This window comes from Otolemur garnettii, unplaced genomic scaffold (assembly GCF_000181295.1).
Source record: "Otolemur garnettii isolate 467f Iridium unplaced genomic scaffold, OtoGar3 scaffold00019, whole genome shotgun sequence".
NCBI classification, from domain to species: Eukaryota; Metazoa; Chordata; class Mammalia; order Primates; family Galagidae; genus Otolemur; species Otolemur garnettii.
Window position 1 is genome coordinate 12,289,422 of NW_003852414.1, and position 23,199 is coordinate 12,312,620.

The 23,199-nt window shown below is 33.4% G+C and overlaps 1 protein-coding gene across 1 annotated transcript in view; it reads left to right on the forward strand.

Annotated features, from left to right (window-relative positions):
* Positions 1-23,199, forward strand: part of DNAJC1 (DnaJ heat shock protein family (Hsp40) member C1) — a 177,113-nt gene that overhangs the window by 62,836 nt on the left and 91,078 nt on the right. The window contains exons 2-6 of the mRNA XM_003786763.2: positions 3,092-3,193; positions 3,684-3,730; positions 11,610-11,775; positions 12,655-12,752; positions 13,702-13,795. Of these exons, the coding sequence (XP_003786811.1) occupies positions 3,092-3,193; positions 3,684-3,730; positions 11,610-11,775; positions 12,655-12,752; positions 13,702-13,795 (507 nt within the window). The remainder of the gene's footprint in view (positions 1-3,091; positions 3,194-3,683; positions 3,731-11,609; positions 11,776-12,654; positions 12,753-13,701; positions 13,796-23,199) is intronic.

Genomic DNA, 23,199 nt, shown 5'->3' on the forward strand with positions numbered 1-23,199 from the left:
AAAAAAAAAAAAGAGATTACTCTTTATAGAGGTCATCCTAGGGCTAAGATAATTTATGTTTAACTTGCCAAAGAACTATACCCCATTTAGAAGGAAAAGAATCATGGCAAATGATTCTTGTATCAGTAGATCCAGTAGATCAGTAGATCTTGTATCAGAACTGTTAAAGATAGCCAGTTTACCCATAGTGCGATCAAAGTCTTTTCTCTGTAAGCAAGAGAGATAAGTCTAATCTGACAAATGAATCCAATAGATCTTGTATCAAAAGTGTTAAAGATAGCCAGTTTACTCATAGTGCTATGAAAGTTTTTTCTCTGTAAGCAAGAGAGAGAAAAGTGTAATCTGCTGAGTATGGGAGATTAATGTTCTAACATTCAGGCCTTTAAGAGAAATGTGGTATAAAATGTGTTAGAGAAGCCAACACATCAAAGTCTTTACCTTTAGAACTCCTACAGAACGTACTCACATTGTAGTCCTGTGGACATGTTCCATATAGTTTATCAGATCAATAGGAATGTCACAGCTGTTCTGACTGCCTTTCCAAAGCTGTATCCCCTTGTAAAGTTACTGAGCCTAAATCTGAACAGTCAACATAAAGAGCTCTGATTATGAAGCAGTGTTTTCTGGGTTTGAATTCTATTTTCATCTGTATTCCAGCAGTACGAACTCAAACTTACTTAACCTTTTTCTGCCTGATTTACCTCTCCAGTAAAATGGGCCATATAACAACCATACAAACATCATAGGCTTGTTAAGAGGGTAAAATAAGTTAGATTTATTGAGTAACTAAAATGAAAATACATTTGAGGTACAACTTGTCTAGAACATGTCTTTGTAGACAGGAAAATGGTTTTGTTTTTCATTTGTATCCACTTAGGGTTGAACTTATTGGTGAAATAACTCTACTGGGTAGATTCAAGAGGAAAATAGTCAGGCACTATTTGTAACCTGAGAGACTTGTTCCTCGGTCAGAAAAGTGCTGTCTGTATCTATAGCTGGGTGAAAAACCACATGAGACTAGTGAGGTCCACCCTACGGTTGAGGATGCAGGAGAATGATCCAGGGGGACCAGGAGGATGAGCCAAAATAAGGGGAGATAAGGCTAAAAAGATTGGAAAACGCAAGGCACTTGGGAGCTGCAAAAGGGTTTGAAATAGGAGAGCCATCTGGCCACATGTGCCTTTGGGGTATGTATTACAGCAACAAAACCAGGATTGGTGCCGGAATGCAAGAAAGGAAGAATTAGGTGACTATTAGTTATTTTTGTTTTTAAGTCATAGGTGTTCCATAATGAGCATGTATTAATTTTGTAATGGAAGAAAATACATACATTTTTCTTTCTTTCTTTCTTTCTTTTTTTTTTTTTTTGAGACAGAGTCTCACTGTGTCACCCTGGGTAGAGAGCTGTGGTGTCACAGCTCACAGCAACCTCCAACTCTTGGGTTTAAGTGATTCTCTTAAGTAGCTGGGACTACAGGTGCCTGCCACAACACCTGGCTATTTTTTGGTTGTAGTTGTCATTGTTGTTTGACAGGCCCGGGCTGGATTCGAACCCACCAGCTCCAGTGTATGTGTATGCACCCTAGCTACTGAGCTACAAGCACTAAGCCACATACACTTTTATTTCTAAGAAATCTACTTTTGAAATAATTTTCTTTATAATGTAGCCCCAATTTAATAAAATCTAAAATTAAAATCCCAATTAGAAAATAGTCATTCATTTGACACTTGACCTCTTTGCTCAACAAAAGATTCATCACAGATTTTCATTAAATAATCATCCTTTTCTGCAATATCACCTTTCATCTAATATAGGGAACATGTCAATTTCATTAAGTAAATTAGAATGAAAATTGCAACCATATTACTTGTAATATTTACTTTGCCAATTTTATAGCTCCTCAGCCATCTATGAATTAAAAAATATTCACCCCTGGGGTAGCATTCTAGCCTGGAGCAACATGCCCCAGAAAACTGGTAATGAAAATAATGGTTTATGAAGAAAAACTTGACAGATTAATTAACTATAATCTTACTTTGTCTCTCTCTAGCACTATTTCTTTAACAACTATTTAGTCCCAAGTATAGAGATCTGTGTTGATTTGGTTTTTTAGTTATTTGCACTTTTTAGTAAAGTAGTTTTAGAAATTAATTGGACAGATAGCTATCAAACAGGAGAGAACATTTAATAGTATGTAGCAACTTTACTGTAATTTTCCCCAACATGAGTATGTTATAGGAATATCTTGCAAACTCTGTGGAGATGAAGTTTTAAACCCCAACGTGACAGTGTGTTCTTTGTTATTGTCATGCTTTTTATAGTAGCCTTGGGGAATGGTGGTCTCTGATTTTTACATGTGCACACAGGATATCTACTTAATCTGAAGAACTGAACAATAATGGTCTTTTAAACTATATTAGTAATACATAAATATTGGGTAAATTTATTTCTACATACTAGCCTGACGAAACTGGACAACATTGAAAACACTTTAAATACTAAATAAATGTTAAGTACAATATACATAACTATTTCTGATTGTAATTATTTTGGATAAATACTAATTTAACTGCCTTCAAATAGGCATACTTTTTAGCATGTGAAACTGAGTTTCTATAGGTTGTTGCTAGATGGTAAATTCAATATAAATAACAATAAAGAAACCACATATGGTTAGCCTGGGATTCAGAAATTGGCTTTAAGATTCTCAAATAAATAAAGACCTTCTTTGAAGGCACACAGATGTATTAATTTTTAATTTGTTTCTTTTTGATCTCTTAATTACTGGAAAAGATTTATTGGTTAATTTTAGGAAAGCAAGTGTTTGAAAAGTTTTGCCAAATACTGTCTTCTTTAAATGACTGTATGGTAATGAAAAGTTAAGAGGAGAGCCAAATTAGATTGAATAATTGTTCAGTCATGTGGGTCAGGGTAGTTGCATAGCCTGGTTGTTAGACTGATTGCTCAAATTACATTGCCTGGGGTCCTGCACTTGGTTGGCTGTCTTCTCAGATCTTAACAAGGTTCTGGGAATTTCTTTTTTCTGACAAAGTTTGCTTTGTATTTTCCCCCTCCCCCTACCACCTCCAGGATGCTTCATCTGCAGACATCAGAAAAGCATATCGTAAGCTTTCGCTAACTTTACATCCAGACAAGAATAAAGATGAAAATGCAGAAACTCAGTTTAGACAAGTAAGTGAAATATGCTGTAGTGTATATTTTATGACAAACGTGTTAATAACTATGTTTATGGTAGAAATATTAAATTATATATAGAATGTTTCCATTTGAAAATGATGTAGTCGTTTAAAAATATAATATTTTATTTAATTCTTTTATAATATAAATTTTTGCCATTTTGTATTATTACCATCTAAATACTTGGAGGGTCATAATTGTTATAATTTTCTTATCTAAATTACAACTTTTGCTTTTATAATTCCTGTTGTAAAGTAACTATTACTTTTACATCTTTCACAAAGATTCATTTTGGTATCAAGCATTTTTTAACCTCTTAAGGTGCTACTAAAAACATAAAATGTTACTGATATTTGAGATTTTCTCTGTTCATCATATGTATGGGCACAGAGATTTCTGCATGTGCATTACAGTGCTTTCACCTTCCTGCGTAATTTCTTATAGTTGAGTGTATTTTTATTTTAAAGTAATGCTTCTATTTTAGTTGGTGGCCATTTATGAAGTTTTAAAGGATGATGAACGAAGGCAGAGGTGAGTGTTCATTTCTGCTTTTGAATTAAGATCTTATAGTGTCATGCCACAGTTTATAAAGGAAATAATTAAGTCTTCATAAACATTTTGTTTATTATAAATTAGTATTTTGTTTATTCCTTCCAAGAAATGCAGTTTTTTTAATGCAATGTTTTTAAAATGTATGTTTGAAGTAGAGTTAATTTCTATTGAAAATATTTATAAGGTTTATTTCAATCTTTACAAGCTCACGATCATAAGTCATAATGTTAGCAAGTCCTGGCTTCATTAGATAAGATTTTAATATGGCTGTTTATGCCCTGGGAAATAAAAATACCACTTGACTTCGAACAAATGTCCATTCTTTTCAATATATAAGTAATGTTCCTGTCTGTGTTTGGTGGCCCTCCCCCCCCCACTATTCCCTAAAGGTTTGAGATTTAACTGTTAGTGATAGTCAAGTTAATACCCTTTTTTTGATGTTTCCTCGGTTTCAAAATAATAGATACAATTATATAAGCTTGTAGAAGATAGGATGGGAGAAAAATATTTACCTCTTTATCCTATTTCTTTTGCTGCCACCCCTCTGCTCCAGTGATTCTGTATTTATGGTTACTTTCAAAGTGGAGGCAGCTCCCCAACTCTAAGACTTTTCTGTGCCCCTTTTAGAAAAATGGTAATATATTTATATAGTGGCTTATAGTGCCAGTGACTTAAGAGGAGATTGCAGAGGGGCCTGTTTCCTCTGCTGCTACAGAATGTATGGAATGTAGACATGATTGCATGGGCTTCCAAAACTTTTAAGTCCGACCTCAGTGAGAAATACATTTTGCATCATACCTCAGGACACACACACAACTGAAACAAGTTTCACAAAGCTTCTTATTGCATGTGAAACATACTGTTTTCTATTTTAGCCTAGTTTAAACTAGTCTTTATTTTTAAACAATGCTAATTGTGGTTTTCTGAGTTAATTTTGTGAGACACTAGTGAGCAACATTCCAGAATTTGAAAATGTTCCTCTATAGTAATAGTGCCTTAAAAAAGACCCAAACAAAACATACCTAGGTATTTGAGATTGAGATTTAAGCTAAAGCTAACCTAAGTGTCTGTCTCTCTATGGGGGCTAATACATCTTAAAGATAACCCCCCCCATATACTATGTAACATTCTGAATCTTTCTTCAACTGTATTATCTGGAATTATTCTATATCCTAAAATGTTAGCAACCAATCTTGGTTCTCATCTTAACTCTTTAACTTGAATACCTCAGTTTGCCAGATTGCAAAGTAAGGATTCAATATATTCTCTTAAAGTGTTTGCTTTGTAACAAGGGCTGGCATTGGTCCAGATACCATAGCAGACATTCCTCTGGTTTGAGATAATCCATAGTGTTGAAAGAGTCCTAGAAGTGTGTTGAAAGAATTGTTGGTCATTCTACACATATTTTCTAGTTGGTTTCTCTGAGTGAGCCCCTGGTTTTGTTTCACACATGAAGAATATGTCTGTAAAGATATCTTTATTTAGTCTTCTGTTATCCTTGGCTTTGGATTTTTGCCTTTTTGTTTGTTATCTTAAAGTCAGTAAACTTTGTAACAGTTTCTTTCAGTTACTGAAATTATTTCTATCTTTTCAAAACAAATCATATTTTTGTATAAATTATTTCTTCATTAACATGGAATCATCTACTATTATCTCTTTAGGATTAGTTCCCTCCGCATTTATGTTGGAGTGTTGATAGAAAAAATGAATTTGACAGTCACACAAACAGCTGTAGTATTTATACCCCTTGAGGCACAAGTAACTCTTTGGTAACTGATTTTCCTTGAGGCAAAAGTCTTAAGTAATCAAGCTAAGAATCACTTCTCCAAAGCTTGCACCTGAGGCCAGGTGACCTGCGAGTATTTAAACATACAGGAGAAAGGCTCTCCACAGACAATTACCTAATGTTTATAATTCGTTTAGGAAAAAAAAAAGGCACAGTCAGCTTTATCTTCTAAAAGAAGATTGTCTCATATTGGCATTAAAAAATCCTTTTTGGTATCACAGTTATTTATTATATATTGATTGAATAGGTGCTTTTAAATGCATAACCTTCCAGGAATTTGTAGTTTGGAAAATTGTCCTAGACATATTTCCTATTTATTTCTCTTATGTATAATTATGTTTTTTACTGAAATCAATTGCATTCTTTGAATTTTGGTGGAAAAGGGAATAGAAATGAAATAGATAAGTTAACAAACTGGATGACCTTTTTTTAAAAATAAAAAAGAGAAGGCAAGTTTTATTTTTTAACAGTCTTATTTAGGTAATATTGCATAGCATAAAAAGTCACCTGTTTTAAGCATACAATTCAATGATTTTTAGTAAATTTACAGAGTTTTCCAAACCATCACCATAATCCAATTTCAGAACATAATATTACCCCATTTGCAGGTCATCCCCACAGTAATCCCCAGTCCCAGGCAATCAGGGATCTACTTTATGTGTCTATAAATCTGTATTTCTGGACATTGCACATAAATAGAATCATGCAATATGTTGTCTTTGGCATCTGGTTTCCTTCTATGAACATGTTTTTGAGATTCATCCATACTATAAAAAAATATCAGTAGTTCATTTTTTTTCTATTGTTAAATAATACTCCACTATATGAAGATACTATTTTTACTTATCCCTTCACCCATTAATGGTCATGTGAGTTGTTTCCACTTTGGCCTATGATGAGCAGTGCTGCTAAAAAGATTCACTTATGTCTTCTTGTAGACACATATGTTTTCCTTTTTCTTAGATATATTTCTAGGAGTGTGATTGTGAATAAAATTTTAAGGCTTTTTTTCCCCAAAGGCATAGACTATATAGCATGAAGATATAGTCATATCCCTTATAATGACATATCAGTCAAGGAGAGACCATATTCAGTATATGACACTGGTCCCATAAGATTATGATACTGTTTTTACTGTACCTTTTCTATGTTTAATTGTGTTTAGATTCACAAATATTTACTGTTGTGTTACTTGCCTACAGTGTTCAGTGCAGTATATGGGTATGGTAGGTTTGTGTAAATACATTCTATGATGTTCACACAGTGACAAAATTGCCTAAAACAGATTTCTCAGAACACATCCTCATCGTTAAGCAACACATGACTGTAACAGGCTTTCCTGGTTAGTGTAAAGAAAACTAGCATAGCAGCCTTTTCTAAATTCTTTAGCTTGGGTGGTGCCTGTAGCTCAAAGGAGTAGGGTGTTGGCTCCATATGCCAGAGTTGGTGGGTTCAAGCCCAGCCCCGGCCAAAAAAAAAAACCCACAAATAAACTCTTTAGCTAATTTGTTTATTTTGGGGAATAGTAGCCTAGCAATGTTTCAACACATTTTTATATGAGTGCCCTGACTGTTAGTTGAGCTGAAGTACTGAGTACCAATCATTACATATGTACACTAGATTATGCTTAGTAAAGTAACATATAAGGTGTCCTTGAAGTTCATGTGCTGTTTTAAATTTCACACTATTTTAAATTGGATGCAAACTTTAGAGACACCCTGTATTTACTTTTGTTTATAGTCTTTACTTTTGTTTAACCAGTCTTCTTTTGCTAACCTAGTTGTGCAACTTTAAATTTTCTGTTTTATGTTTTATAAAAGTTGAATGTAATTTTTTAGTTAAATAAAATCATGTTTTTCTTATAAATGCAGTTAAAAGTATAATTATCTCAGCTTTAATCTATTAAACTTTTATAAATTCATTGTCTAGTTACTGTAAATTTTATTACAGATGTGTTCAAATCAAAATAAACATTAATGGGCTCAGCACCTGTGTCTCAGGTGGCTAAGGCACCAGCCACATACACCTAAGGTGGCGGGTTCAAATCCATGCCGGGCCGCCAAATGACAATGATGGCTGCAACCGAAAAATAGCCAGACATTGTGGCGGGTGCCTGTGGTCCCCGCTACTTGGGAGACAGAGGCAGGAGACTCGCTTAAGCCCAGGAGTTGGAGGTTGCTGTGAGCTATGATGCTACAGCACTCTACCCAGGGGAATAGCTTGAGGCTCTGTCTCAAAATAAATAAATAAATAAATAAATAAATAAAAATAAAAAAATTAAAAAAAATTAATGTAAGAGTAAGAAATCTATTTTAGAACCTTCCCTAATTAAGAAATATAAGACACTTATTATATACCATGTATAAAGTTCTGTATGCCATAATTTTGGCATTTTTTAAAGAAGAATAAAATTGATTAATTTAGACTGGCTTCCTGTTTATGATCTTTTTTTTTTTTTTTTTTGAGACAGAGCCTCAAGCTGTCCCCCTGGGCAGAGTGCCATGGCATTACAGCTCACAGCAACCTCCAATTCCAGGGCTCAAGCGAGTCTCCTGCCTCCGCCTCCCAAGTAGCTGGGACCAAAGGCGCCCGCCACAACGCCCGGCTATTTTTTGGTTGCAGCCGTCATTGTTGCTTGGCGGGTCTGGGCTGGGGATTCGAACCCGCCACCTTAGGTGTACGTGGCTGGCGCCTTAGCCGGTTGAGCTATAGGCGCGGAGCCATGATCTTTATACCATTAATTTTTACACAAAGTTTCAGAATGTAACCTAAATGGAAATTATAGGGATTTTTTATTTTGTTTTGTTTTGTTTTTTGAGATAGAGTCTCACTCTGTTGCCCTTGGTAGAGTGCAGTGGCATCACAGCTCACAGCAACCTCAAACTCTTGGGCTCAAGCAATTCTCTTGTCTTAGCCTCCCTAGTAGCTGGGACTACAGACGCTCACTGCAGTGCTCGGCTATTTTTAGAGATGGGGTCTCACTCTTGGTCAGGCTGGTCTCGAACTCCTGAGCTCAGACAAACCACTGCCTTGGCCTCCCATTGTGCTAGGATTATAGGCATAAGCCACTGCACCCAGCTAAATTATTGTTATTTTATTAAACTAACAATTTAAGATTTATAATATAGAAAATTCACAATTTAGGCAAATGCTAGAATTATTAAAGATTCATTTCATAATGCATGAATTTTCGTTTTAGTTACATAATTACTATTTTATGTTTCAAAACATGCTAAAATTTTAAATTCTCATGATTTTTTTCTTCTGGTAATTAAATAATTTTAAAATCTATTTGTTTTCCTTATTTATATTAGGTTAAATATATTTGATAAATTGCAGATTATAGTGTGGAACTCAATAATGATTATTTAACCACTATTTATATTTATCATACGTAATGAAAATTGAATGAAATATACACACATGAGGCCAAATGTTGGATGTGTGGAATTGATCAATTAATGTTTTGATATCCAAGAAAGTACTTTTATAATTCCATATGATGTTTTGTTTTGGTGATATTTTTATCATAGAGATCTTCTGTATATCTTATAAATCTGGCTCTAACAAATAGTTAACGGTTTGTATGAGTCTCAATTATGGAGCATTTTAACAGTGATAAATATGTTTAAATATAGAAAAAGCACAGTAAAGTGATGTTTTAAATTTTATGTGTTTTCAGCATAATATTTTTTCCTAACTTAAGAAAATATTGTCTGGGTATACTTTTAAGAAATGTATTTGTTTTTTCATCTTGTTGCTTCATCAAGAAAGCAGTAATTTATCTTTTAACAGCATATATTCTAAAAACTGAACTATAATAGAAGCTATCTTTCCTTAAAATGGCCAGTCGTGTGAGCTATAACATTTATTGATAGTAAAATCAATAGAGCATTGATTCTAAGCTTAATCCTTGGAGACTGTTGTTTAGAGTGGCAGACATAGCCTGGTAAATGTCTGGTTGTGTTTAACTTGTTCAGTACGTGAGATTTTGTTATCTTGAATTTGGTTGTGCACCAAATGCAGTTTATATGTGGGTTAGAAAATAGTAGCTATTGACAGATACATAGCATTTTCAGCTATGATGGTCACAAAATAGTTGATATGAGATTCTTAGCTATGAGTTCAACTGTATTTTCTTTCACTATGGTTTAAATACAGATCTAAAACAAATTCAACCCTTAGGAATGCTATTAGGGAATTGCCTCTGCTTTCTTAGATGTTAATTATCAATAACCATACTTTTAACATGAAGCTATTTCAATTTACTGAAAATGATTTTTTATATTCACCTTTTATTCTTTTAACAAATATGAAGTAGAATATGAATTTAGAATAAATGCAGAACTAACCATTCATTGGATGTGGTTTGAATGTTGTAGTCTTGTGTCATGCCCCTATCTATCCATTTCTAATTTAAAATAAGGCAGGTTTTGCAAGATAGATTTAAATATAAATTTTTGAGAACAGGAATGATAATATGAATTCATAGTATATCTTGATGTTCAGTGTGTAAATACTGAAAAAGCATATTTAAGACTAAATTTTGTCTGGTCCAGCTACCTTACAACCATATTTTAATTTGCAGACTCTTGTATGTTACACAGTTTGCTTTATAAGATTTTAGTACTAATTAATGTTCTTTCCTTTCAACATTGGTTATTCTGATCTGATAGTGTTATTAATAACCAAAGTTGATCTAAAAGTCAGTTTTCCCCAATTTGCTAGTAAAATATATTTTACATTTATAGCTAATGTTTTTCTACTCAAAAAAGAAGTTGGCTGCAATAAATTCTCTGCTATATTTTTTTTTAGCATATCTCCAAGGTATCAATTTAATAACTATCAAAAGTAGCTACTGCAGTTGTTGCATTTAAATTGATTTACATGTCAAGACTGGCAGTTTAGCAGCTGCGCTATTATTCCTAGATCGGTCAATTTACTTGAGAAAAACCTACTACTGAGTTCCACTGACCTGCCTGACAATATAGGCCCTATTTCTATTCCTGTAATTAGGCCTGCGACTAACTCAGAATATTTTTAATTAAAATATTTTGGTCAATGTGTTGCACCAAATTAGGCCTTTCAGTGAAGCTTTAATTCTGGAAATAGTGTGATTAGAATATTTAATGAGTTATGTTCAATTAAGATTAACAGGTTGTGTGTGTTTGAACATACAGTGTTTGTGTGACCATTTTGAGTTTTACAATCATAAATGTTACTCCTTATTTTTAACCTTAAAAATATTTGCTCAATAATTATCTGAGTTTAAATTCAGTTGAAATTTTATTTTAAAGTAAATTTTTTAGCCTGATAGTACCAAGAAAGCTGATTTAAAATGCATGCCTTGGAAAGATTTTACTTGTTAATGCTCTTCTCTTCCAGCAAAAGCCAAAAAATAAGGATATTGCCACAAATGTTTACAAATAGTTTTATTGAGAAATCTGACATAAACAGGGCTTGTTTCCACATCTTTCTAATTTGAGTTTTTTACTTTCTTAAAGGAATGTGGCAATACTAAATTAAAAGGTGCTCAATTTATAGGCTTTTTTACCTTGTTAAAAAGCTTTGATAAAATAATGTCTATAAATATTTCAACTTTGAATTACCATAGTTTAGGGGTAGAAAGGAAACACTGATAGAAAATTTAGTCTGAATTTGATTCAAGTAATATGTAATTCATAATAACAAATAGCTCTTATCTTGATTTTTCTCCTTGAGATTCTTCCTTTTGTTCCTGACTTCATGGGTGTGTTGGTCACAATGGACTGTACTTGAAGGTAGACTGTATGTAACTCCTTTAGTTGAGCTGTCATTCTAGGAGTCACATCTGTGGGTGCCATAAAAACACTAGATCTTGTATCCATAGTGTATCACTGTGCCCCTTCTTGCAGATTGTCAGCTACTAAAGCTATGGACAGTGTTTTGAATTTACTAGACGTGGAAATACTGCTAATCGACATTATCTATTTTAGAGAAATTATTTTCTTGCCTCTCTTTGTATAGATACAAATAAAGTTTTTTGTTTTTATTTTAAACTCCCATGAAAAACTGTTTTATTTGCTACTGTAGGTATGATGATATTCTGGTCAATGGACTTCCAGATTGGCGACAGCCTGTATTCTACTACAGGCGAGTGAGAAAAATGAGCAATGCTGAGCTGGCATTGCTCTTGTTCATTATTCTCACAGTGGGTCATTATGCTGTGGTTTGGTCCATCTACCTGGAAAAACAACTGGTAAGTATTAGTAATCAATGATCTAGCCTCCCTAATGTTATATGGAATGTCAGAGATTTATTTTTCAATTGATACAAATTTTAGTTTTTCTGTATGTACTCTCATTCTAGCAGTTTTGTGCTCAATATGTAATGATTGACATTTTCTGAGTCAAGAAGAATGCATGAAATAAAAAGAAAATATTCTTCTTTTTAAAAATGAGGCACTTAAGGATGTTATAAAACTTCATGAATACCCAAATATCTAGCTGAAAATTAGAAAGTCAAGCCATGTTTTCTTAATTATCACCTTCCAGATAGAAATATTTTTTATATAAGACTGATTTTAGGAATTTTTTGTGTCATGAGCCATTTTATAATGAATATCTACTTTTAAAATGTCTTAACTAAATGAGATTTGAAATTAATATAGTTTTATAACTTAAGAGATCAGTTGGTTAAAAAAATCTTGCACTTTTCTTGGTCTAATATGCTATTATATAGTTTATTCTGCTATGAATTTTATGTATATGTTAAAGATAATTAAACGTATTTATCAGTATTCATGAATTAGCATCTGTTTACTCATTCCTTTTGAAGCGACATTATTAAAGTGGGATGAATGAGAAAAAGTGAGTTGAATGCTTTCTCTGCTTAGAAAACTTTGATTGCTATGGAGATGCACATGACTGACAGTGCTGAACTTCATGTGTGTTTAAGGCCTGGATGCCATGGCAACAGTTATTGTGAAAGATTGATGATTTTACTTAATCATGTTGGACCCTACATATATTTGCATAAATGTTCCTCTATAATGTTTACCCTTCACAGAAGAGTCTTGATAACATTTGAAGAATACATGTTAATGATAACCTGTAACCGTAATTCTTTCCACATTAAGGATGAACTGCTTAGTAGAAAAAAGAGAGAAAAGAAAAAAAAAACAAGTGGCAAGAGTGTGGATGTATCAAAACTTGGTGCTTCAGAAAAAAATGAAAGGTAAGGAGCATATAAAAACATTTTATTATTTGAAACCTTTAAAAATGTCTTTAATATGATTCAACTTCATGTGTATATCCATTTAGATGTGCTCTCATTTACATCTGTAGTAGTTTATAAAAAACTAATTGTCATGATTTATTAGAAAAATTCTAATGTTAAGCAAAACTTTTATAGATTTTTTTCTTCACAAAGTGTTAATAAATATTTACAGAATATAAACCCTCAATTTCTTGTAGTTTGAAATTTTTATGCCGAACCTTAGAAACAAAAGTATTATTAGGAAAATCTGTCACTTAGCTGAGGGGTGACCATATTACAGGCAGTGATATGCAGTACACTCAAAAAGATACCACTATTTCTTCTATTGATTCATAGAAAGGAATAAAGGGTTTAAATAGTTCACACAGCAGGGCATGAACTGGGATCAATGTGGGATGGAGATCAGAGACTATTCTGCCTGTCTTCTGTTCTGATGACATCAGTGAGTAATGCTTCAGTGAACTGCAAATGACATTAATTTTTATGTATTCGTTTGTTTATGCTGCTGTCTTCATATCTGGTTGTCAGCACTTGGGAACATACTGATGATGGTTTATTTTTTATAGCTGAAGTAATCAGAAGGTTTAAGATTTCATTTTGCAAAAGTGATGAAAAGTTCAGGTTAGAGAGCTGCTTTTGTTTCTTTATGTTTGTAACTTTAAGAACCTCCTTCCCCCAAATCTTAGCCTAATTCTCTTACTTGTTATATATATATTGCATTCGTTATAACTACTGTATTTCATGTTAGAATAAGTCAGGTTAAGAGATGACTGTGATAAATATTTCACTGAAGACATCTACTTTTTTGTTGTTGAAATAGCCACTCAGAAAGTTCATGCTGTTGATAAAAATATTTTGTCTCCCAGCTTTCTCTATATTGCTGATTTGTTTTTCCCTCCCCTTTTAGATTGCTGATGAAGCCACAGTGGCATGATTTGCTTCCATGCAAACTCGGAATTTGGTTTTGCCTTAAGCTAAAAGCATTGCCTCATCTAATCCAGGTAAAATGTACCTCTTTTATATAATATTAGATGCTTTCTCTTTTAATTATTCATGAAATAATTTATGCTCATGTCCGCTATCTGAATACAGTGGGTGTTTCGTAGTGTTGACTGAATAGTCTTTTTAGTGTTAAACTTAATTTGAATAGTTCTAAGATTATTTAGGTATCTATTCCTATTGTTATATCTTAATTGTTTTTAGATCACCTTAGAATTCCAAGACACTGGAAAAAGGAAAACAAAATACTATCTTTAGGGTAGACATAAAAGCAATAAAAATTTAATCCTCTGTTATCATAAAAGGCATAACTAGTAAAAAGGAACGAAACTTCAAATGGATTGTCATCCCTTATTTTAATGCTATTTAAATACTTAGTGTGAAAGAAAACTTTTACATGAGCATCTGTGTAATTATACAAAAAAAAGATTGTTTCCCATTTTATTTGCAATAAGAGGAGTGAGGATATTTTATTTGGTTTGTTTTTGTTTCTTCTTAGTCTTATTTAGACAATAAAATGTGGATATATGTCATATTTATATGACAGGGTTTTTTCCCTACATTTAGTATATCAAAGATATTTTATTAAATTCTCATTTTGCTAATTTTAATTACTGCATCTAGTTAGGAAATTTTCAGCATGTAAATATTTGAAAGTAAATATAATACTCTTTGGCATACAAATTTTGAGGTTCTTTGAGTTTGTAATTTTTGAAGGGAAATGGGTTATTTTAAAAAATAGTGTTAATAAGATAGAAAGCTAGATAATTTCTACCTAGTTCTACCTACTTTGTAGTCGTATGTTATGTCAGAGCTACTTTTCCTGATTGTTTAAGGAAAAGCTAATCACTCTAACTTCTGCATTTTATTTTCCTTTTTCTTCTCATAATGAAAATTTTATATATGGAGAGGAAATGAACTAAAAACTATTAGTGTGTCTTTGTCTGTCCTTTGAGAAATTATAAGTTCTTCCACCAAATAGTTCATTTTGAAAGTTACTGCTTACAAATTCTTACATTTGTTTATGGGTAATAGAGAAAAAACAACAAAAAAAGAAAAACGTATTTTTATAATGTAAAGCTTTTGTTTTGAAGTTGTTTAACATGTGATACTGTTAATTGGGGGGAAACTCCCACAATGTTTGTATCTGTCTGTAAAACTTAATGAGAGAGAAGATGAGACAGAAAAATATTTTTAGGGTAGAGTGTCTTATGTTTTTTAAGTCTGACGATTTTTTTTGTCAGCTTTAGAGTCTGTACAATAGACAAACCAGGGGCCAGATGAGTTAAAAAGTACAGTCATGAGACAGAATATATAGAATATTACTTAAAAAGTTAATCTTAAATACTTCTTTGTAATTTAATCTTGAGTAATTTGAAATAAAGTTTATTTAGTCAAATTAATATAATTCTTTGGTTAGGATTTGCTAAAACCATTATATTATGAAGGCTTAGATCACAATATATTATTTTAAATTACCTACATGTGGTATCTAGACCTAACAAATTAGTGGATTGTTTTGCCTCATCATAAATTTGTAGAAAATATACAAAAATAAGGAATTTAACAAAAGCTTTTTAGTTACTTTAGGAACTCTGCTTTCTTAAACTGTTTGATTAGTTTGAATTTTAAAGTTTTTAATTAGTTGAAGGTACCTGTTACCTTTCAGTTTTGAGATACTAAGCATTAGGCTTTCAAGATCTTTATAAATTGAACTTTTGTATTTTTTTTCTAATTACTTCTTCCTGATAAAATCAGTTCAAGAAAAATAACATGATTTTCCCTCTTTAAAGCAAATACTTGGTATTTTAGTTCTTCCTTAGAAACATAGAGTTAGTTTTTCTGGTGATCACTAACAAATAATGCAATGTAGTCTTTTTCTTTCTGACACATTGCAATAATGAAAGTATTTTAGATTGATAAACATTCAGTTTATAAAAGGCATCAGCAAAACAATGCTTCCTAAAAGATCAGATTTTTGTCAGCTTTTTTAAAATTAGTCTTCTCTAGCCTTTATCCATATTAATTTCAGATTTTCTTAAAAGAGACATTTGTGGAATTTGGAATAAGCCCTTTTAAACTGAATCAACCTGGATTAGTAATTGTAACAGTGGTCAAAAAAGAGCTGTGCTAAAGACCAAAGCATAAAAAATGATACATGCAACCTTAAACTGTTTAAACATGAATTCTATGTTTATTCATTGTTCTTGTGATATAGGGCTTTCTGTTTTATTTTTAAATAGGGGTCCACTGACTGGAGTTTCTTGTCCTCTTTCTTGGACAAACCATACCTATAACCCTGATTTCTTTAAAGACAGATTTTCAGATTTGATTCCTTTAAAGAAGAGTCATATTAGACTCTTGTGAATCAATAGAATTGTATAATCTATATAGATTTTTCTGTTTTCCCCCAGTCTTTCATAATTGGCTTCCTCATACCTACTTAACAATATTTTTATTTTGTTTTATTTTTAAAAGACAGGGTTTTGCTATGTTCAATCCAAGCTGGCCTTGAACTCCTGGGCTCAAACAATCTTCCCACCTCAGCCTCCTGAGTAGCTAGGACTATAGGCTTATGCCACTGGTTTTTTTTTGAAATCCCAGGTGGGACAAGAAAACAGAATTTTTAACAATTCTCCTATTGAGCTTTCCAAAGCATTTGAATTGGTTTTCATAGAAACAACTCTAATTTTCTACTCACAGTCATCTTTTTTAGATAATATTTAATTGAATCATGTAAGGAGAATAATTATAACTAACACAAAAATGTTCAAGAGTTAACACAACCACCTCTTAGAAGGATACAGTAAATTAGTTAAGCAGATGCCAGTTAAGAGAGTAGTACTTTTGATGTTAACCCCTTGAATATCATGAAAAGTTAATTAAAGCTAAAATGCAAATATTCTATGTAGGTATAAACCTATTAGATAGGAAGTAAGATCCAAGCTAAAAATGGAAGATGCAGAGGCTTCCAGCAAGTGGCCTTTACAGTGACAGAATCTGTACCCAAATCTTGTCATAGCAACAGTTCTTCACCTCTCACTTCTTTCATCTTCTAAATACCTATTCCTTCACCATGCTTTACACATCTGAGGTTGTCCAGTAGGACTGGGAGAAGTGGCAGTTCTAGCTCAGCTTATGCTCTCAAGTTCACTTTTATTGCTTAGTATCTAAACTCTCTATGAAAACTCGTATTGCCTGCTTAGTTTAGCTAATTTTTTTTCTTTTTCCTCACTCTCCCCCCAAAAATTTACAAATGAGAATAAATACATCCATATCTGATGTGTAAAACAACTCCTGGTCATATGCTTAGAAAAACAATTCAGATAGTTCAGTAAAATAAATTGAACACATACCAGAACAAGGCACTAATGGGGCTGCAGAGATGAATATGCCTTGTAGGACCTCATAGTCAGGTAGTGGTTATAACACATGAATTTAAATTAACTGTTATGCAACATAGTATATAAGCTTCACATATATGAACAGTGACTTCTGTAGATGTTCAGAGAAGTAGGGTTGTCCTTATTTAGGAGAAATACAGAAAACCGAAAAGAGGAGCCGCTTGAATGGTAAATAGACACTTAACGGTGAAGTGCCCACTTTGTGTACTAGGTGGTATACAGAGATAATTTTGTACATGGAGTACTTCCCTTGCAGTTGTACTGTGTTAAAGTTAGAAGAGGCCTGAGGAAAATACATAGCAGATTTCTCTTTTTAAAAAGAGAATATCATTCAGCCTATCACTCTATTCTGAGACTGTATCCTAGGTCTCTAGATTCTGAAGATACTCATTTAGGAATTTACAGTCTAACAGATAAATCTGATAAGTCAAGTCTAAAAGGGACATTTAGGCAGAATAAGGCTAACTGATAAGACAACAAAGTATTTCTATCCCACACATCTGTTTCCATCACACACACATATGTGTACATTATTAGAAGTGGTAGAAATAAAGTACATAATGGCTATAAAATGGGCAGAAAGTACTTCACATCGTTCTGTGATTAGGCAGGGTATGGAGGTCAGAATAAGTAATTATTCTCTTTGCTTTTTGAGACAGTCCTTATTTACCTCTAGCACGGGATTTTGTTTCTTTGCTCTATAAAAGGTATTGGGAGAATTGTAAGAATTGATAGAAAAACAAAGGCAAAGAATGTTAAATATGTGATAATGTTAAATTAATATCAAACATTTCTCAAATAGATGAGTATTCAAGGAAAAGATAGATGCATGGGTATGGCTGTATTTAGTTAAAATTAGTAAAATTATGCTCCGTATAATTTATATACCTATTATGTTAGAAAAGTCAGATGAAAAACTAAAAAAAAAAAAAAAGAAAAAGAAAGTTTGTAAATTGATGGGTGATTGGAAAGCTACTATTGCTTAGAGAGGGAGAACGTTGGAAAGTGAAATGCACGCCTCTATGCAGGGAGCTGGCTGCACCGCAGAAAGTGCTTTCAGAGAGCCATGAAAGTATAATGGCCAGCAGAAAATGTGGAATATGAATTAGGCTGTAACAAGGAGCTAAACTAGATCAAGAGATGGCTTGTATCCTTTGAAGTAAGAATTTAATTGTAACATTAATAGTTTAGCCCCAGTGATATTTTTTCACAGTCTATTTCTGTTTTCATGGTAGTTTTGAAGGGAATACACATTCTCTTGGAATCTGACTTAAACCAGTCCTCTGTGTTGTATTAAGCCAATAACCCCAGGAAGTTTTTCTAACCTCCAAAATGCTCTTCTTGGATATTTTTTAATTGATTGTATGCTCTGTAACCATGAAAGTAGCAAAGAGTTGATAAAGTTTAAAATATAATCAGTGCTATATGCATATTTTCAATTTGACTCTTATTAGTTTATTTTTATACTGTCTGTGTTGGAACGTTATATAATTAGGCCCATAATACTTTAGATTAAGATCATCAATTTCTCATATAAAATCAGGAATTACCAAATATTCTGAGTGATTGTCAATCTAAATCATTTTCTGAGATCAAACAGGTAAGTATCAGAATTTATTGGCTTGACAATGTATTTGATTTTGTGGGAATTCCCGTTCAAGTTTCTCTCTGTGTGTATTTGAGGTAATAAACTTAGATGTGCCTTGCCTAAGGTGATAAATTTTTCACATTGTTGAACCCCAGTCCTGTCTTTTCTATCAAGCTGATCTAACAAGAACACAGTTAAAATAAAAATTATTGTAGGAAGTTTCCAACTTGCCCATCCCCACCCTGTCAGGTTTTATAGGTTGCCTAGGAGCAGTAGCTGAGAAAATGGAGGAATCTTCTCTGTATTGCTCTGGCTTTTACCTTTTAAAAAAGTTATCTAAGAGTAAAGGGAGTACTAGAACCATCTATAAATGGAAGCATCTCCCCCTCCCTTGGAGACTACAACCACGGATAAGCCTGGAGGTCACCCTCCCTTACAGTCAGAGCCCTTCCTTTCTTGCCCCTTTGCTTCTGCTTGCTGGGACTCTGTCAGAAACCAAACAAACAAAACATTCACAGCTAATTAGCAGGAAAAAAGCTTCTAAAAGGCTAGGAGGCATTTGTAGCTAGCCGAGTTGCTGGCTCTTCTACTTAAACAGATCTTCCAAGGAATGAGGCAACAGCTTACTTTTAGTACTCTAAAAACTCTTATTAAAACTTTGCAGTGAAGCATACTTTACATAGGAAATGCATAAACAAATGAAAAGGCTGAAGACGTTCACCTGAATTTTTATGAAGCTGAAACTCTATTGCTACAGAAGGACAAAGGGATATAGGAAAACTGGAAAGACCTCACAACATAAGATAAAGATTCTTTACTTCTGCCCTGTAAAAGTACTTGTATCAACAAGTACTCAGAGATCCCAAGACAGAATAGAGTTTTGTAGGTTATTGCTAGATATAGAAAAGATAAAAGCCACAAAATGTTAAATAGGATGTTAGGGACTTACAGTCTCGTGGATTCCATATTTTACAGTTGAAAAAATACTTAAAACTCAGATTGGTGAAGCAGGTTCCCCAAAGTGACACAACTAGTTAATGGTAGAAATGAAACTTAAAGCAGTTGAAAAAATACTAAAGTATAAGAAATACAAAAGCTAGAAAAGAATACATTTTCTCAACAGCTGGATAACTAGAGCTTTACAATGATCTAAACTCCCTATCAGAATATTCAGGCTGATTGTAATTACAGACTTTCCTTGACTTACAATGGAGTTACATCCTGATAAGCCCATCTTTAAGTTGAAAACATCTTAAGTCAGAATGCATTAAAGACACCTAACCCCCTGAACATCCTAGTTTAGCCTAGTCTACTTTAAACATGCTCGGAACAGACCATCTAACACAAAGTGCCTGTTTTATGATAAAGTACTGAACATCTCATATAATTTATTGAATATGGTAGTGGAAGGAAAAAACAAAATGGCTGTATGGGTCCTCAAAGTACAGTTTCTATTGAATGCATTTCACTCTTGCACCATTATTAAGTCTAAAAATCATTAGGTGGAACCGTCCTGTGTGGGGGACATCTATGTTATAAAGTTGTAGAAGGATTCCTACATTGAATCAGGGCTGAATAGATGGCTGCTGCATTCTATTCAATCTCTTGGGCCAATTGCAAAATGTAGTTGTTATGCTTTGTATCTCCTTGAATACTACTGTCTCAGGCTGAAGCAGACATAGCTTCTGGTTTTCTGTTCTATTTTATTACTTCTTGTTAATTCAGTCTTGTAATCTGCACAGAAATTTTGACTCTTGTTCAAAGTATATAGTTTTAAGTTTTTCTGTATTCTTCATTATAACTTTATTACATGTTATATGTAATTCTAAGATTATAGTTTAAGCCATTGGAAGAACAAAATTTAATATAGAGCATTTGAGTGTGGGAAGATTTTCAGAAATGTATTTATGATGGTATTTCCTGTAGTGAAGATTATGAGTAAGCATCAAACACAAGAGATTTGTGCTGTCAAACAATCAAAAAGAAATGGAGCATCATCCAGCTTTCTTCCAGCTCTCTCTTCTCAGAACTCTTCCTTATTCCTTATTCCGATTCTCTGATTCCCTTATTTCCCTGCTCATGGCACTCTAGATCAATGGTTTTCTTTCCTGAGATTTCCTTGGATGGTATGATATTTTTAAATTTATATGGGCAAGTAAAAGTAAACTAAAATATAATAAATCGTGCAAGTTCAGCATGTTGTTTCATCATTTAAATGAACTATGTCAGGAACATTAAAAGAAAGGTTTATATATGGATATTCTCCACCTCACAGCTTACTAACCTTGGAAATACTACATCTTCAAGGCTTAGCTAAATTGTCATCATCTTTATCAAGTCTTTCTCACTAGGCCAACTAAAAAATTCCCATGGTGGGCGGCGCCTGTGGCTCAAAGGAGTAGGGTGCCAGCCCTATATACTGGAGGTGGTGAGTTCAAACCCAGCCCTGGCCAAAAACTGCAAAAAAAAAAAAAAAAAAAAAAATTACCATAGTGTGTTCTCTGTACTAACTTTATAGTACTTACTATTTGCGTTAGTCACAATAAATTGATAGAATATGGTAAAGTACAGATCATCCTGAAATTCCAGTGGTTTAAACTTTGTTTCTAAGGCCAGGGGCGGAGGCTCATGCCTATAATCCTAGAACTCTGGGAGGCCAAAGCAGGTTGATTGCCTGAGCTCATGGGTTGAAGACCAGCTGGTGCCAATGCAAGACCCCCATCTCTAAAAATAGCTGGGCATTGTGGTGGGCACCTGTAGTCCCAGCTACTCAGGAGGCTGAAACGAGAGAATCACTCGAGCCCATGAGTTTGAGGTTGAGCTATGATGCCATGGCACTCTACCAAGGGTGGCAAAGTGAGACTCTGTCTCAAAAATAAAAATAATAAATAAATAAACTTTGTTTCTAGCTTATGCCACATGTCTATCACTGGTTGATAGGAAGGGAGGCATTCTGCCCTAGGTAGCCATTCAAGAACTCTGAACAATGATGTCTTTTTGTTGTTGTTGATGTTGTTGCAGTTTGCCTGGATCTGGGTTCGAACCTGCCACCCTCAGTCTATGGGGCCAGAGCCCTACTCATAGAACCATAGGCAGCGCCCCATCACAATGACGTCTTTACCATCGCCTTAACTATATCTACCTGGAAGATGTGGCCTTCTTACTCACTAAGGCAATAGAGAGCTGGAGGATTGCACAAGCTTTTTTGGTTTTGGTTTGGAAATGATGTATATTTCCATCCACAGCCCATTCAGAGCTAGTCCCATGACTCCATCTAATCTTCAGAGAACAGATTCAATCTGTGGAAAAATAGAATATTGAGTGAACAGCACTTTCTCTTCTAGTAATTCCTTCAACAAATATTTATTAAGTGTTTAGTATGTGCCAGGTACTCTTCTAGGCCCTGTAAATCAATTTTATTAAAAAAGATAAAAATTTCTGTTCTTATGCAGGGGCACCCACCCTTTTTTTTTTCTCTGCCACACACTGGGCCACACATTAAATACACTGTCACAAATGAAATCTGATTATTTAAAAAAGATCCAGGAATGCTTTTCATGATATCTGACACCATAGATAAGCCAAAAAAAGTCCTCACAAAAGCAGCATGCAGGCCATATGCAGCAGGTTGAACACCCCTGTAAGAATCTATGTTCTTTATTCCACATTTTGTTAATATTTATAGTTATTTTTACATATTCTTTAAATGGAACTATTGTACCTTATCATGTAATCCTCACATATCCTAACAAAGTATAACACATGTAATAGTGGTTCAGTAAATAAGTGTAAATATATATCACTGCTTACTGGCTTCTGGTGCAGGAGCCTGTACGCTACCACTGCATATAATGGTTAAATTCTTAGAATGTTTAAAGAATGTTCAATTCTTTAACTTAGCCATTGTTTTAAATGTAAAAACAATCTTGTGTTTGATGTCCATGAAGGCAAGCTTTGAACTCTTCAAGAAATCTTATTAAGAGAGTTGCTTCTACAAGTTGTCCCAAAGGTCACCCTAAAATTGCTATCATAAGGAAAATGGAAATCTGTACTAAACATACCTTTTTTACCAAATATTCATTACAGACTTTTATAAGACATTTACACAATATTCACTAGTTTGCCACCTCTTTGTAAAATTTTGTAATGAATATTTTGTAAATAAAGGTACATTGAGCAAGTTTCCCATTTTCCTATATATGGCTTTATGGACAACATTTGGGACATCCTGTAGAGAAAAAATTTTATTCATGGTTTGCTTTTATCCAGAGAATTACAAACATCTTGAGAATAGGAACTCTTTATGTTAGGAAGAATGTAACTACATAGTTTTTATACAGTATCGTGGAACAGGCAGTCCATAGCCCTAATCAATTAAAGTGTTCATTTATTCATTAAATATTTATTAAGCTTC